Source organism: Schistocerca serialis, chromosome 4, assembly GCF_023864345.2.
Source record: "Schistocerca serialis cubense isolate TAMUIC-IGC-003099 chromosome 4, iqSchSeri2.2, whole genome shotgun sequence".
Lineage (NCBI taxonomy): Eukaryota > Metazoa > Arthropoda > Insecta > Orthoptera > Acrididae > Schistocerca > Schistocerca serialis.
The window spans coordinates 751,378,512-751,396,791 of NC_064641.1; the positions used below are offsets into that span (position 1 = coordinate 751,378,512).

Sequence of the window (18,280 nt, forward strand, 5' to 3'; positions counted from 1 at the left end):
GAACCGTCCGCTGCCAGCCGCTTCAACGGACGCAGGAAGGTGCGCCGATCTCCCGTCTCACGGCGTCGCAGCTCGCACCGGCCAGACCGATGTCGTGGATTGACTCCTGTTGCTCTCGTGTCGGGCGCGAATCCACTGCCCCTCGCTATACGGCGCGGCCCACTGGACTCACGTGGCGACCTCACATGCGCCAACGCTCAAGGCGGACAAGTCATCTTGTGTCTCAGCCCGCGACCGACCAACCAATCGATTCAACCGCCAATGACCATTCCCTGAGCAAACACGAGTAGACTAGCGGCCTAACGCGCAGACTCAGATGCAGGAACTAAGCCCCCGACCGGGCGACCACTCGTTGAGTTCTCTCACTGCACCACAAATTCGGACTAGAGACAGACTAGCAAGCTGGGGACGGGAGACTGACCCCAGATTGACTCCAGACTCACCCAGACTGACCCCGACTGACTGATTGGCGCGCTCATAGCGCCCCTTAAATGCACGTGAACAGGCTACCTTTCCCCTTTCCCACCAGAGGGAGACACCAAAGCTGCGATTGCCACAGCGGCGCCACCGCCAGAAACGGAGGGCGACTGCTTCACACTACGCGCTGCGGCGCGCTCTTCAAAACAGCAATTTTTACCGTGGCTCAAATGCCAGTACTCCAGCAGCGACTGAGTAATGCTCCGCATGGCTGCAGCGGTCAGCACGGAGCAGGGCGCTGCTGAAGTACTTGTTATTCTTAGTGTTTTACTGTCCCTGTTAATGAATATCGATCAAACGAATATCGCACTAGACTAACTTGGGACCGCTGTACCGACTTTGCATGTAAAATTCAACTTCAAAACTAATTTTGTTTGTAACAGGGAACAAACAGGCGCATTCCGTCGACACTGAGCACCCTATTAAAGACGCAATAAGTAGTCTTTGTTTGGGCTTGCTCCAGTAACATGTTACAAAAACAAAACAGCTAACAGCCGCCGAAATACAAGAGCACCTGACGACTCTTAGGAGAGACATATTGTACCTATATTTTACGAGCGTGTATACACATATACAGGGTGAGTCACCTAACGTTACCGCTGGATATATTTCGTAAACCACATCAAATACTGATGAACCGATTCCACAGACCGAACGTGAGGAGAGGGGCTAGTGTAATTGGTTAATACAAACCATACAAAAATGCACGGAAGTATGTTTTTTAACACAAACCTACGTTTTTTTAAATAGAACCCCGTTAGTTTTGTTAGCACATCTGAACATATAAACAAATACGTAATCAGTGCCGTTTGTTGCATTGTAAAATGTTAATTACATCCGGAGATATTGTAACCTAAAGTTGACGCTTGAGTACCACTCCTCCGCTGTTCGATCGTGTGTATCGGAGAGCACCGAATTTCGTAGGGATCCAAAGGGAACGGTGATGGACCTTAGGTACAGAAGAGACTGGAACAGCACATTACGTCCATATGCTAACACCTTTTTATTGGTCTTTTTCACTGACGCACATGTACATTACCATGAGGGATGAGGTACACGTACACACGTACACGTTGCTCGACAATGTCCCATTGGAAACGCGTCGACGTATGTGGTATCAGCATGATGCACATTCCGCAATTAACACTAGGCTGACCCTTGTCAGGAAGTTCGACGGGCGTTTCATAGGACGTGGAGGACGCATAAATTGGCCAGCCTTTTCTCCTGATCTTAGACCTCTGGACTTCTTTCTGTGGGGTACGTTAAAGGAGAATGTCTACCGTGATGTGCCTACAAGCCCAGAGGATATGAAACAACGTATTGTGGCAGCCTGCGGCAACATTACACCAGATGTACTGCGGCGTGTACGACATTCATTGCGCCAGAGATTGCAATTGTGTGCAGCAAATGATGGCCACCACATTAAACATGTATTGGCCTGACATGTCGGGACACACTCTATTCCACTCCGTAATTGAAAACGGAAACCACGTGTGTACGTGTACCTCACCCCTCATGGTAATGTACATGTGCGTCAGTGAAAAATACCAATAAAAAGGTGTTAGCATGTGGACGTAATGTGCTGTTCCAGTCTCTTCTGTACCTTAGGTCCATCACCGTTCCCTTTGGATCCCTACGTAATTCGGTGCTCTCCGATATACACGATCGAACAGCGGAGGAGTGGTACTCAAGCGTCAACTTTAGGTTACAATATCTCCGGATGTGAATAACATTTTACAATGCAACAAACGGCACTGATTACGTATTTGTTTATATGTTCAGATGTGCTAACAGAACTAACGTGGTTCCATTTTAAAAAACGCAGGTTTGTGTTAAAAAACATACTTCCGTGCATTTTTGTATGGTTTGTATTAACCAATTACACTAGCCGCTCTCCTCACGTTCGGTCTGTGGAATCGATTCGTCAGTATTTGATGTGGTTTACGAAATATATCCAGCGGTAATGTTAGGTGACTCACCATGTATACATTAAAAATAAATACAATTCATTTCTGAAACATTTCGCTGGTGTAAATGTACACTCCTGGAAATGGAAAAAAGAACACATTGACACTGGTGTGTCAGACCCACCATACTTGCTCCGGACACTGCGAGAGGGCTGTACAAGCAATGATCACACGCACGGCACAGCGGACACACCAGGAACCGCGGTGTTGGCCGTCGAATGGCGCTAGCTGCGCAGCATTTGTGCACCGCCGCCGTCAGTGTCAGCCAGTTTGCCGTGGCATACGGAGCTCCATCGCAGTCTTTAACACTGGTAGCATGCCGCGACAGCGTGGACGTGAACCGTATGTGCAGTTGACGGACTTTGAGCGAGGGCGTATAGTGGGCATGCGGGAGGCCGGGTGGACGTACCGCCGAATTGCTCAACACGTGGGGCGTGAGGTCTCCACAGTACATCGATGTTGTCGCCAGTGGTCGGCGGAAGGTGCACGTGCCCGTCGACCTGGGACCGGACCGCAGCGACGCACGGATGCACGCCAAGACCGTAGGATCCTACGCAGTGCCGTAGGGAACCGCACCGCCACTTCCCAGCAAATTAGGGACACTGTTGCTCCTGGGGTATCGGCGAGGACCATTCGCAACCGTCTCCATGAAGCTGGGCTACGGTCCCGCACACCGTTAGGCCGTCTTCCGCTCACGCCCCAACATCGTGCAGCCCGCCTCCAGTGGTGTCGCGACAGGCGTGAATGGAGGGACGAATGGAGACGTGTCGTCTTCAGCGATGAGAGTCGCTTCTGCCTTGGTGCCAATGATGGTCGTATGCGTGTTTGGCGCCGTGCAGGTGAGCGCCACAATCAGGACTGCATACGACCGAGGCACACAGGGCCAACACCCGGTATCATGGTGTGGGGAGCGATCTCCTACACTGGCCGTACACCACTGGTGATCGTCGAGGGGACACTGAATAGTGCACGGTACATCCAAACCGTCATCGAACCCATCGTTCTACCATTCCTTGACCGGCAAGGGAACTTGCTGTTCCAACAGGACAATGCACGTCCGCATGTATCCCGTGCCACCCAACGTGCTCTAGAAGGTGTAAGTCAACTACCCTGGCCAGCAAGATCTCCGAATCTGTCCCCCATTGAGCATGTTTGGGACTGGATGAAGCGTCGTCTCACGCGGTCTGCACGTCCAGCACGAACGCTGGTCCAACTGAGGCGCCAGGTGGAAATGGCATGGCAAGCCGTTCCACAGGACTACATCCAGCATCTCTACGATCGTCTCCATGGGAGAATAGCAGCCTGCATTGCTGCGAAAGGTGGATATACACTGTACTAGTGCCGACATTGTGCATGCTCTGTTGCCTGTGTCTATGTGCCTGTGGTTCTGTCAGTGTGATCATGTGATGTATCTGACCCCAGGAATGTGTCAATAAAGTTTCCCCTTCCTGGGACAATGAATTCACGGTGTTCTTATTTCAATTTCCAGAAGTGTATGTTTGTACCTTGGCCCTTTGCAGGCCAGTCACTTAGCTCCTTAATTAACTAACAATAATTTTATCAGCATTACAGATTAAAGCACTGGAAGGAGAAACATTGTAAAATGCACTTTCTTCTCATATCCATCAGTTATCCACTATTTAAAAGTATCGTGAGCTGATGTTGGTTTCTTACATTTTACAGCTACTCAGATGACTATCGACATGTCGAATAAGATGGCCGACGCTGGCGCAGACGCCGTGATGGTCATTTCTCCCAGTTACTTCAAGAGCAGCATGACGGTAAAAAAAAAGCTACAAGTTATTGTTATAGTGGATTCTTAGGAAATAGCTCGTTCTTTTCTTGCTGCAGGTGTCTCACTTTAAAGATACATGTCACTGCAAAAGTTGTTCTGTAGACGTATAATATAATATGTACCTGCCTCGTTTTCACTTCTTATTTATGTGAGTTGTGCTTGAGGCTAACATTACCACTTGACCATTGACATCCGCAGAATTTTATCCAGTAGACTTTTCAGGTGGTAAGTTACGATCAGTTCATATTTAAGTCAACGAGGGCTATATTCTATCCTTTTTAGATATTTTCAAATAAAGTTTCAGCTTCGCTCGCCAAGTACGCCTCACTCTTTTTAATGGTTTTGAATTGCATGTCCATAAGCCAAAACAGATAAGACGCATTTATTGTAAACTATTTGGCTCAGCGATACGGGACATATAAATTAGAGAATCCTGCTGAGGATAGTAAGTGCATTCCAGGTAACATTTACTCCTATTTTTATTTGACTACCCAAAATAGTAATGTTATGACTCTTCAACTCTTGCCAGACAATTTCCCTTGATGGAAACATTTTTCGTCATTACGACTTCGACTGATTGACTGTTTGGGTCCAGTGCCACTGCGCTGCTGTGAATTAGAATCCTCAGTCACACAGACTTGATATTACGAGACTTATTGTTACTCAGTGACTGTACGTGCAGATCGGTGATAAATGATTGACAAAATATTTCCTTCAAACTTCATTGTGAGGGTATTATAGGAAGCTCACGCTGTCGTCATAATTAACTGCACAATGATATGGATTTATCTTCCTTTAAATTTACATGGTGTCTGTCCTAAAAGCCGTCAGGCGCGTTTTCTCTGGCGTTTCTGTACATATTTGCAATTTCGTATTTTCAGTTTGTGGAGTCCGCACAGGGTACGGTGGCCGATACGCAGTGAGCAATTTTCGTCCAAAGCGCTGGGCAGGTCCATTCGCTTGTTCAGAAGGGGACGTCGACAAACGTTTCTCACCTTTTGGCTGATTGGCGATGACAGAATCGATGTGCACGCCGTGCAATCTTTCTCAAACGATTTTACAGAAATGATTCGGCAAAAAAATCATTTTTGCTATACTTATAGCTTTATATGTCAGGTTCATGATGGTCATAGTTATAGTGATATTTACGTGGAAGTGCGCGAAATTGTAAAAAGTTTGCAATGAAAAATAGGGGTCGCTATGGTTTTGCATTTCGTGATTACATAATACGCTGATGTGTATGAAATTTAGCTAACATATTGAATTTTTCTTTGGACTTGGGCAGAGGTGTCTGTCTATCACCAATATCGGGAAATTTTATCTGACGTAGCGCACACATTTGCGATCGCGCCGTGCCAGCGATAAAGGCAGAGTGAAATAACCACAATGTTCCTTATATTTCATAAATGGTTTCAGATTCTGCAATGAGATTTTGGCAAATGACAGCACACAAAGAGGAGAGTATCTTGCCATATTGTTATTAAGCAAAACTTCATTATCTACTAGGTTATTCCACTAATCACAGACTTCTTCGATGAAAGAATGTAATTTTTAATGCCCATCGATAGCAGATTAAACTAGAAATGCTATGGGTTTTGGAACAACATAAGTGAAGACATTACACGTTTTTTGTACCGGAGATGTGCTTTTTTATAAGCTACTGACTTTACTTTTCCTCAGTTCCTCACCACTGTCTCAGAATGCTCTTGCAGTTGTGTCTGCTCAACATGTTAGTGAGGTGAGACTGTGCAAATTCCGCTGTGTTTTGGCAAAAGAAACAAATTTTAACATGTAAACCAGAGAAATGTGTAGGTTTTTCAAAATTCGCCACTCATGACGCTTCTCTGAAAGTTAAAAATAGTTAACAACCCAGTCAAAAATAGTTTCGGCGGAATTCTGTTTAGATACTAGCCAAAGCAGAGATGACAGGTCTTTTCGAATGGTCGCCATGCAGTTGTGGGCGTGGAGGGGTCCTGCTTAATATTTACAGATAATGTAAGCGCAGGCTTCAGTTTAGAATGGCATTTCCCCTCCAGCACTCCGCTCTCGCCCTACAACGCCTGTCCTTAGCCCCCACCATTACCGCTTTCCCCACCCGTGCCCTGCTGTCTGTGCATCTGTGGGCCACAGTATTCTGTGCAGACTCTGCCTGGAGTCAGCCCAAGCAAAAACTTCTCAACATGTCTTTCATGCGACGCTCAATGTCGATGACTAGCGTTGGGTTTTTTCCCATTACAAACAAGATAATTTTTATAGTGGAATTCTACATGGCCATTCGATAGAGAGGTCCCAATTTAGCCCAATGCGATATTTGTTTTACCGATATGTATTTCCAGAGACAGTAGAACCCAAAGGATAATCGTCACTCTAGGAACGATAGCACCCCCCGGCCTGCCCTGACTGCTACCATCAGGCAGCAGCGCTGTTTAATCACTGCTGGAGTACCGATTACCCTTCGTGTTTTAATTTTTTTGCCAACACGTATCGATAAAAAAAATGTCACACTAGAGTTATTTGGGACCGATATGCCGAACGGGCACACAAAATACCACTTTAAGCATCATTTTGCTTGTAATGGGAAACAAGCCAAAGTTTTCTGTCTACACTAGCCATCAAGACATGATGAGCAGTATTTGCTTGGGCTAACTTACGTTACACATTACAAAAACGGAACACAATGTGTCCCAACTAACTTTGCCACTTCATATGCACAGAAGTGCCAAAGAAACTGGTATCGGCAGCATGCGTATTCAATTACAGAAATATGTAAACACGCAGAATACGACGCTGCGATCGGTAACACCTGTATAAGACAACAAGTGTCTGGCGCAGTAGTTAGATCGGTTACTGATGCTACAATGGCAGCTTATCAAGATTTAAGTGAGTTTGAGCCCGGTGTTATAGTCAGTGCACGAGCGATGGGACACAGCATCTCCGAGGTAGCGATGAAGTGGGGATTTTCCCGTACGACCATTTCACGAGTGTACCGTGAATATCAGGAATCCGGTAAAACATCAAATCTCCGACATCGCTGTGGCCGTAAAAAGATCCTGCAAGAGTGGGACCAACGACGACTGAAGAGAATCACTCAACGTGATTTAAGTGCTACCCTTCCGCAAATTGCTGCAGATTTCAATGCTGGACCATCAACAAGTGTCAGCATGTGAAGCATTCAACGAAATGTCATCGATATGGGCTTTCGTAGCCGAAGGCCCACTCGTGCACCCTTGATGACTGCATGACACAAAGCTTTATGCCTCGCCTGGAGCCTTCAACACTGACATTGGACTGTCGATGGCATGAAACATGTTGCGTGGTTGGACAGGTCTCGTTTCAAATTGTACTGAGCAGATGGACGTGTACGGGTATGGAGACGACCTCGTGAATCCGTGGACCCTGTATATCAGCAGAGGACTGTTCAACCTGGTGGAGGCTAGGTAATGGTGTGTGGTGTTTGCAGTTGGAGTGATATGGGACCCCTGATATGTCTAGATACGACTCTGGTAGGTGACACATACGTAAGCAACCTGTCTGATCATCTGCATTCATTCATGCCCCTTGTGCATTCCGACGAAGTTGGGCAATTACAGTAGGACAATGCGACACCCCACACCTACAGAATTGCTACAGAGTGGCTCCAGGAACACTCTTATGAATTTAAGCACTTCCACTGGCCATCAAGCTCCTCAGACCAGAACATTCACCAGCATACATAGGATGCCTTGCAACGTGCTGTTCAGAAGAATCTCCATCCCCTCGTACTCTTACAGATTTATGGACAGCCCTGCAGGATTCAAGGTGTCAGTCCCCTCCAGCACTACTTCAGAAATGGTGCCACAGTTTCTGCAATAATGCTCCAATGCGGAAAAAGTCGAAGGTGATGTTTATTTACATTTATGGACTGTGCATTCCTTCCCAATGTGTGAGCCCCTACCATAGGTACATCCCTGGTGAACTGCATTTTTCATTTTTTGTTTCATTTCGGAAGTGTATGAAGTCGTAAGGTTAGGTGGAACATTCTGTAGTTTGTTTTTATAATATGTAGTTGGAGGCAGCCCAACCAAATGCTGGTCATCAGTGAAGGACCAATAGGTGTGTGCATTATAAGAGTTCAGTCCAGAGCCACGCTGCTGCTACAGACGCAGTTTCGAATCCTGCCTCGGGCATAGATGTGTGTGCTGCCTTAGGTTAGTTAGGTCTAAGTAGTTCTAAGTCTAGGGGACTGATGATCTCAGATGTTAAGTCCCATAGTGCTCAGAGCCATTTGAACCATTATAAGTGACATGCATAAACAAATGAGAAACCATGGGCAAAAGGTTACTATGTAATATGTAAAGCAGACTGTATGTTCGTCAGGAATCTCCTCCCAAACCCCTTGATAGATTTCAATGATATTTGGCACATGATGAGCATACTTCACAAGTATGAGCACTGTGGGGCTTACAACCTTCTATCTCAAAGAGGAGATATCGACAGAGATGTAATTTTTCAGCCCCTGCAGTATAGGCTGACCTGCATGAAGTATGTATTGTGATATAATAGTGTCAGCCTGCCTAATAGACCTGCATTGCAGGGCAGCCTGCATGTCAAGGGCAAGAAACGGTTTTCTAGCCCCTGACATGTGGGCTGCCCTGCACTATAGGCCACGTTATGTTGGAGCTGCATCAGCCTGCCTTATCGATTTGTTTAGAAGAGAAACCTACATATCAGTAGCAAGAAAAGGTTTTAAGGCCTTTGGTATGTAGGGTGCCCTGCACAGCAGACACATTGTGGGAGTAGTAGTGTGTGTTTTGCAGGGACTACACGTCCTGGTGGGCATGGCTGAAGGAAGATGCAAATGTATAGAGAAGGGGATGGGTAATGAGAGAAGGAAAGAAGGAAGGGATGGTTGTAATGGTTGAAATGGCTCTGAGCACTATGCGACTTAACATCTGAGATCATCAGTCGCCTAGAACTTAGAACTACTTAAACCTAATTAACCTAAGGACATCATACACATCCATGCCCGAGGCAGGATTCGAACCTGCGACCGTAGCGGTCGCTCGGCTCCAGACTGTAGCACCTAGAACTGCACGGCCACACCGGCCGGCGGAAGGGATGGGAAGAATGGGACAGAGAGATAGAGGAAGGAGGAGGAGATGGACAGAAAGAGAGGGGGAGGAGAAGATGGTTAGAGAGATGGGGGAGAAAGGTATGAATAGAGGGAGGGGAGATGGACACAGAAGATGTAATGAGGGGATAGACAGAGAGGGGGGAGGAGGGGATGGACAGAGAGAGGGGTTGAAGTGATGGACAGATGAGGGGCAGAAGGAGTTGGAGAGACAGAAAGAATAGGAGGAGGATACAGACAGATAAAAGATGTGAAAAAAGAGACAAGGTGGGTCAGTGGAGGAAACAGAAAGGGGAAGAGGAGACCAACAGAGGGATGGGGTGGAGGAAATGGATAAATAGAAGGAGGAGAGAAGATTTGTGAAATGTATGAGACATACGTGTACGTGAGCAAAGCTGCTCCTAAGCCCCTGCATCAATTGCGACCAAATTTGGCACACAAACAGGAAAATTCAAGAATTGTATTAGAAGTAGAGTTTCAGAAAGAGCCACGTTTTTCAGCCCCTGCGATATAGGCTACCCTACACAACAGATGTGTGCTTTCTCGATTTGTTTGGCAGGGGCTACACGTTCACATGGGGAATGTTGAGATGAAGGGGAAAGATATGGAGAGGGTGCAGAGAAGATGGACAAAGAGAGAGGGGAGGAGAAGTAAGAGCCAGAGAGAGTTGGGAATAGTCGAAGACAGACAGAGGTTGGAAGATGATGTAGACAGAAAGATGGAGGGAGGAAGAGGTGAACAAACAGATGGGGGAGGAGGTGGTATGTGCAGTGTACATGTCGAACGCATACTGGGGCGAAGCCATGGAGAAAAGGCTAGTATATCGGGTGTATCTCCTAAGAATCAGCAGATGCATTTTATCCTGCATTTCAGCAGATGCTTGCAATTTCGTTTTTGCATTGTGTAGCTGGAGTCAGCACAAGCAAATGCCGCTCGCCACGTGTCTCATGCGATATCCATTGTCGACGGAAAGCGTCAGTATTGTTCCTGTTACAAACAAACTGGTTTTTAAAGAGGAATTTTACATGCCTTCTCGATAGTGCGGACCCAGATTAGTCTAGTCCGATATTCGTTTTAGCGATATCTATTAACAGGGACAGTAAAGCACGAATAATACCAGTACTCCAGCAACGACGGCACTGCTCTGGCTCACACTGACTGCTACCACCGAGCACGCGGCGCAGCTGAGTCGCCGCTGCGTTGCTGCTCGTTCTTCGTTTTTTACTGTCCCTGTTAATAAATGTCGATAAAACGAATATCACACTAGATAATTTGGAAGCACTCAGCCTAACGCGCACGTAAAATTTCGATTTAAAGATAATTTTGTTTGTAAAAGGAAACAAACCGACGCTTTCTGTTGTCACTGGTTGTCGCACGAAAGACGTGACGAGCAGTAATTTGGTTGGGCTGACTCCAGCTATGCAATGCGAAAACGTGGTTGTGAATATCAGCCGAAACTCCAGAGAAAATCAGCCTGATTATTCTTAAGAAAGAGACCCAATACATACGTACAATACATTTAAAAAATCAAGTGTAAGGCAGGAACCTACGGTAAAAGTCCCATTTTTGGATAAACCAGTTGGTTAGTTTCGAGGTGTGTCATGCCGCAAGAACTAATAACATTTTATAGGTTGCATAACAACTTCTTATATCCCAGATTTTTTTAATGAAAATAAGCTCTGTATCCAAGAGTGTGTACCCTCTTGCCCTCTCTCACCCCCCCCCTCCCCCCCCCCCCCCCTGCGGATGTCCATGTCCTTGACACTCATTTTGTCTTCACCATCCTTTTACTATATGTTTTAAAAGAACGAAACAGTCGGCACTGAACGTATGCTGCCTCGTGCATTTAGAATTATTTCGGTTATCATCTGAGAAAAAGATGAAATGCGACAATGAGCAGTATAACTGGCACAAAGGGCGAAAAACCTGTTCAGGAATCAGTACACTTCGTGACAAATATTCTCGTAAATGGCAGTTAATATGCACGCTGAAATCAGCCATGAATGCTTACTGAAGCGTTATGGCTTTCTGTTCTTTCAAAATTTTTCAATTTACTTTTCATTAAGTAAACAAGGAAGCATTTCATCAGTTTCTCTTTTTATATGTTATACGTCAGGTGAATAAAACGCCTGAATGGAACATATTGCGACATACACTATTTTCTGCAGATATAACTAATTAAGGAATTACATTTCCATTTGCAGCCACAAGCACTGAAGAAACATTTTTTGCATGTAGCCGAAGGAAGTCGTGTACCTGTAATACTGTACAATATGCCAGCTAACACTGGAATAGATATGGGTGCACCTCTAATAACCGAGTTGGCTCAACACCCAAATATAATCGGAATGAAAGAGAGCGGTGGTGATGTAAGTTACAAATCTGTTGAGAGTATGATAATAATGTAATGTATTTATGTAACCTTTATAAAAGAATAGCATATAATTCTGAAAACGACACCTTGCTTGTTTCAGATAACGAAGATAGCCCGTGTAGTGCATGAAACAAAGAACATCGATTTCCAGGTCATTGCTGGATCCACTAGTTTCCTACTACCTTCGTTACTAGTCGGTGAGAAAATAACCATCCTGCACGTCTCGTATAATACGTATGAGGGCATAGGGGGTAACTGTACTTTAATTTAAGCTGCAGAAACATTCTCAATCAGAGATTATCTGATTCCAAAAGTTTCAGATTCAATTTAATCTTTTTTTAATTAAATTTACGTTTCGTAACCCTCTTGGTGCACGCATGATACTACATTTTTCCTTATGCTCTTAAGCTGTCGGTTTCAGATCCTGTGGTGGAAAAATCAAGTACTTATATATAGAATGGCATAAATCTTTACATTGCGAATGCAGGTGTTACAGAATAGAATATGAACGAAACAGGTGAAATACAAAAACGATTTCCAATCTTTTACTTATCTGATTTGCTACACTAGCTTAGATTCAGAACTAAATCAGAAGTGGCAATATTTAGAGGTTGATTTAATAATTTATGTTTCTTTGCATGATGTTTTTTGCTCATACAGTCCAAAATTCGCAGATGTCTAAATCGCCGCTCATTTCTTTCTTTATTTACTTGCATTGAGTAAGTATCTCAAAAATATAGCCTCACTGTAACATACTGCAGTGGAGGCACGTGAGCTTATTTTAGAAAACAGAAAGTACTGATGCTGTCCCTTATTTGGACACGAAGCTTTTAGTTAAGTAGATTGTCAGTTTACTGATACAGTTATTAAAAGAAACCTGAATTTTACAAATAAATAAGAAGGAAAATCCGAACGTTTCTATTATTGAATTATATAGAGAGATATTTTATTATGGTCTGCATAGTTGTTCTGAACATTTCATTTTTATGCACAATAAACCTGAATAATTTATTTTATCTCAAAAGAAACTTATAAATCTTATAGCCATTACATTTAATATCCCTTGCTTTAAATTTATTTGTCCTGATCGCAAGATAAACTGTTTCTTAAATATGCATCCTCAGGGGCTGTTGGAGGAATAAACGGACTGGCCAACATGTTGGGCAATGAGGTGTGTGAGATATACAGACTGGCTTCTGAAGGGAAGTATAAAGAAGCAACAGAACTTCACGGAAGAATTCAAGCTCCCAATGCCTTGGTGAGTACTTGGAGTAAGAGGTGTAATATGTAGTACTTATAAGTTTAAATATAGTATTAGCATTTCACAAGGCCTCAGTATTTCTTCGTCTTTGTTCACGAAATGTCAATAATATACTTACAAATACAAACTTATTCCTAATGGAGTATTTTGGTATTGTACATTTAGTTACTTGATGACACTACTGATCTTTGGCAATGGCAATACTTTCTCCTTAAAATAATACCATTACCAAACAATTTCCACATCCTTTTACCTTACTAACCCAGTTCTAAGAATCCTCTTGAAGTTACTGAATCAAGGACGCCTTTACACTAGCTTCTAGATGTACATCTTCACTTTTTCAAAGACAAAAAAAAAGGACATACATCTAGAAGCTAGTATAGAAACGTACCGTAAGCGATGTAATTACCTAAAGAAGACTCCAGAAAATAATTGACAGAATAAGAGAAACTGAAGCGTATAGAAGCGAGAAGCAGTCTTCGCCAAAAAACATTCGCATTACCCATACATGAAGGAGGCAAAATACTTCGCAAAGTAACATGCTGATAGTACTGATTGAGGAGCGACAACAGTTCCATTGTCTGTCATAGTAGCAACTGTGGTATTCATACTCACAGTTGTTAACACGTATGAAATGTATTGCTTGCTTAATTCGTTATACCTAAAATTATAATAATACTGTAATCAAGTATTATCACCCTCATGAATTTTGTATCTTTTTAATGTTATGCCTCTAGCTTAATAACGTTCTTTCCGTGTACTTCTCTCTAACCTTTCCGTTTGTTAACATCTCATGACACTGCACTGCCCTGCGTCTTGGCAGACGTCTTCTAATTTATTTCCTGTCTCCTGAATATTCTCTACACAAATACTCTTAAAGGAAGAAATGAGCTTAAGCTTACAGTCTAACATCTCGCTGAAATCAGGGTCATTATAAGTGGAGCTCTCGTGGAGTTGAACAAGGATGAGGGTGACAAAAAGTGACTAATTTTTATGGAGAACTTCCTTGGAGCTCCTGAGGAAAACCACTGAAAAATAAGTCGTTACGTCTGGACTGCATTTTTATTAGAGCACCTCTTAAATTACGTAAATTGACAAAATTTCTTTTAGGTCACGTTTGACGATAAATCACACGAGTGTTAATGGAGGTCGTTTGCTATAACTTTCTGATGGCCTGATGTACTGCTTTTTCTTTAAGCACGAAGTTCTACTGGAAACTCAGTCAGTGCGTCTTCCTGGTATGTATAACACCCGCCTTCTTCACGGATGAAAACAGCACATGAATGAAATGTGCGCTAGCATTCCTCCTTTTCACAGAAATTTCGTTATCAACCCGCCAGGCCAACATCCCATTGTTCAGAGGAAATCGAGCGGTAGAGCAGATCTTCGATTCACTAATTCGACAGCCAGAAAGGGATAAATGAGCCGCTATGTCACTGACATAGAGAAGGACTCCCTGAAGTTCTGGGAGTTAAGCAGTATTCGAAACATTTGTCCTGGTGCTGGTGTGGTCGCGGCGAAAAGTATTAATGTGAACAATAATCTCTATTAACCGTTACAGAAAAAACTAAAACGTAATGGAATAGTTGGCAATACTTTATCCGCATGACAGAAAGCAATGAACGTTAATTGCCTGTCGACCGTGTAGCCAAAGGCGCTCGGAATTTGGAACAGTCATAAAGTACCATAAGCTTCTATGTTGATTTCTTTATTGTTTGTGATATATGTCTGCATAAATGATGTTACACTTGCTATATCACAACACGCAGATAGTAACAGTTTAAGAATAAACTTTTTTTTTCAGATATTTCATTAGCTGCGTTGCCAGTAAGATCACTCTTTGTGAAAAGGTAGATCATGAAATGTTTGAAAAATTATCCGCAGATGATTCAAGTGAAATGAATTATCACTAAATTTTTACTGGCCTTATTATATAGAGTTCACCGCTCATTGAATTACTTACTTCACAGAAGCTCTCCTGCGAACATTGCAGAACTAGCTCTCAGGAAAGAAAGGATATTGCGGAGACATGACTTAGCCACAGGAGAGCTTCTGTAAAGTTTGGAAGGTAGGAGACTAGATACTGGCAGAAGTGAAGCTGTGAGGACGGGGTGTAAGTCGTGCTTGGGTAGTTCATATGGTAGAGCACTTGCCCGCGAAAGGCAAAGGTCCCGGGTTCGAGTCTCGGTCCGGCACACAGTTTTAATCTTCCAGAAAGTTTCAGTTTGCAAACTTAGTCGTTTCCGAAATGCTTCTACCCAAAGATCATGCCCTTCTGAGCGTCAGGTAAATCGCTCCGTTTCCGCCTTTCGGTAGCGACTGCACTGTTTTCTGCGTCGCCCCGACACGCTTTATGTACCCTCCACTGCTATCGGTGCCACCCGTCGTCTATGAGTGGTTGTCGCACATTCTCTTCGGTGGTCACATTAGTGTGACTGGACCGTGTATTACAAATTAAGGCCCCCCGCCGCTTTTCTCGGTTTGTATGTCAAAGCTAATCTCAGGAACTGCTGTACGGCTTTTGATATGGTTTTCGCTAATAGATAGACTGACTCACGGGAAAGGTTTTATACAGAATTTATTACCGCTAAGTCGGACAAGTCATCCGGCCGTGGATGCTGCCAGGAGAACTCCCCATCGCACCAGCCTCAGATTTAGTGGAAAGATGCTCCATTGGATAGCCGGTATAAAACTGAACACAGATAAAGCATGAAAACAGAAAGAAGATGTACTGAACTGTGAAAAAAGAAGCAAAATAGAAACAGTGAACGGTCCAAGCTCAAGATGGGCAACATCGAGTGAACTTGAATAAACCGGTGTCGTGGTTATGTGGCCACGCTGTTGGACTGCGAAAGTGGAGATCTGTTTTCAAATCTCTCTCGTGCGCCATATTTTTTTTTACAAAATTATGGAGTGTCTTTTCTATCATCATCGTGTCTGTTCGCTGTATTACAATTTGTGTCTGTGTCGTGGTATAACGTCCGTTTGCAACAGCGAGATGTAAGCAAGCGACCTCCAGGCGCATGTATCTCCTATTTGTTCTACACAAGTTCTACATGCTACGACTGTTGCATTCCGTCTTGCAAGATTTGACTCTTGAATACCTTTGTTGTAACATAGTTCACACCGGTTTATTTTTTTCATTCCGGTGAGAGGGCTATGCGGCATCTCACATGCTCTCACTATCCATCACACTTACTTGCGACGGTAATATGTTCTTATCACATGACTCATATTCTACAAGCAGTACACAGTATGACTATTGCCGAGACTACTAAAGGACAACAGACACACCGAGCGAAGTGGCGCAGTGGTTAACAAATTGGAATCGCTTTCGGGACAATGACGGTTCTGGCCATCGAGATTTAGGTTTTCCGTGATTTCCCTAAATCGCTCCAGGCAAATGCGGGGAAGGTTCCTTTGAAAGGGCATGGCCGATTTCCTTCCCCATCCTTGACACAATTCGAGCTTGTGCTCCCTCTCTAATGATCTCGATATTGATGGGACGTAAAACCCAATCTTCCTTCCTTACTTCTTGTAACAGCTTAAACCACGGCGTGTCTTTCCATTTCTGGAAAACCTTGCTAGGATATTATATTTTTTCCCTCGGAGACTGAGTGTTGTGTTGCCCTCACGATTGTTCCATCACCATCGACGCACAAGTCGCCCAATGTGGTGTCAGTCAATGCCATACGATATCATTTCTTGTCTACGACAAAGAGATAATTGTTTGATGCTGGATCTTCAAAAATGTTTTTGATCGTGAATGTTTTATATTTCATATCATTCTATTTAACAACTACAGTCATTGATGGTTAACAGCCTTATGGTAAATGATTCCCTCATCTACGCTGACTGATTCCAAAAGTTTCTGTCCGCTCAGATTTACCCTCAACGACTGAAGTAATTTTCGGAGAATAATATCCTAACAATTTCACACGAATCGCTGACCCAGGTACCAGATTTAATCGCGTTGCTAATCAAATGGTTCAAATGGCTCTAAGCACTATGGGACTTAACATCTGAGGTCATCAGTCCCCTTGACTTAGAACTACTTAAACCTAACTGAACTAAGGACAACACACACATCCATGCCCGAGACAGGATTCGAACCTGCGACCGGAGCAGCAGCGCGGTTCCGGACTGAAGCGCCTAGAAACTCTCGGCCATCGTTGCTAATCCATTCTATAGTTGTCACAATAAATGAATTACAATAGCATTATCTAAAAAAGTTCCCTCAATATTCTTCTAGTTTTCTCTGAAGCTCCTGAGGCAGGTGGTCTACAGAAGCTACCATCTTTGATGCTTAATTTCATCCAGATAACTTCACAATAAGACTCTGAATAATCTCAGTACATAATGTCGTTTCAGAAATAACTACTGCATCACTATACACGCATAGACTATCGTTGTGATATACATTCTAAGACAAGAAAAAAAACATACACACCCTGAAGGAACTACTCGAATTAGACGGAAATCGGTAGATGCGATGTACGTACATTTACAGACAAATAAATGATTATCATCTCAGAAAAATTGGATGATTTATTCAAGAGAAGAGCTTCACAAATTCAGCAAGTCAATAGCGCGTTGGTCTACCTGTGGCCCTTAGAAAAGCCGTTATCCAGCCTGGAATCTCATTGACCGGAGTAGAATTGTATTCAATGACGAGTCCTGTTTGGCATTGCGCCCCAATGACCAGAAAAGACGTGTCTGGAGACCACAGGACAGCGGTAGGATATTTGCACACCATATGGCACAACAGCCAAGAGTGATGGTCTGGGGTGCCTGTTCTTTTCTTAACAGAACCCCTTAGATTGTGAGTCTCGGCATCCTTACAACACAGCGGTACGTCACCGATATTCTACTCCCGTAAATGGCAAGCCATCCTGGGCTTACATTTCAGCAAGATAATGCTCGCCTGTAGACGGTGAGAGTTTCTACTGCTTATCTTTGTGCTTGCCAAACCCTAACTTAGTCAGCAATGTCGCCGGATCTTTCCCCAGTTGAAAACGTTTGGAGAATCATGGGCAGGGTCCTGCAAGCAGCTCGGGATTTTGACGACCTAATGTGCCAGTTGGAGGATATCCAACAACTCTGTCAATCAGTATCAAGCAGAATAGCTGCATGCGTAAGGGACAGAGGTGGACCAACGCGTTACTGACTTGCTCTGAATAATGAAACCAGGTTGGTAGGTGCTCAGAGAGCACACAGGATAAGGTTATGATTGTGGATGGGGCTGTAAACATTTGCTGTGAGTTGCACAATCAAACACACAACTTTATTTTATAAG

At 43.9% G+C, this 18,280-nt stretch overlaps 1 protein-coding gene across 2 annotated transcripts in view; it reads left to right on the forward strand.

Moving 5' to 3' along the window:
- The window catches only part of LOC126473285 (4-hydroxy-2-oxoglutarate aldolase, mitochondrial-like), a 78,806-nt gene that overhangs the window by 54,107 nt on the left and 6,419 nt on the right, over nucleotides 1-18,280 (forward strand). For both annotated transcript variants that reach the window (XM_050100241.1, XM_050100242.1), the window contains 4 exons: nucleotides 4,128-4,225; nucleotides 11,554-11,718; nucleotides 11,824-11,920; nucleotides 12,848-12,981. In XM_050100241.1, the coding sequence (XP_049956198.1) occupies nucleotides 4,128-4,225; nucleotides 11,554-11,718; nucleotides 11,824-11,920; nucleotides 12,848-12,981 (494 nt within the window). The remainder of the gene's footprint in view (nucleotides 1-4,127; nucleotides 4,226-11,553; nucleotides 11,719-11,823; nucleotides 11,921-12,847; nucleotides 12,982-18,280) is intronic.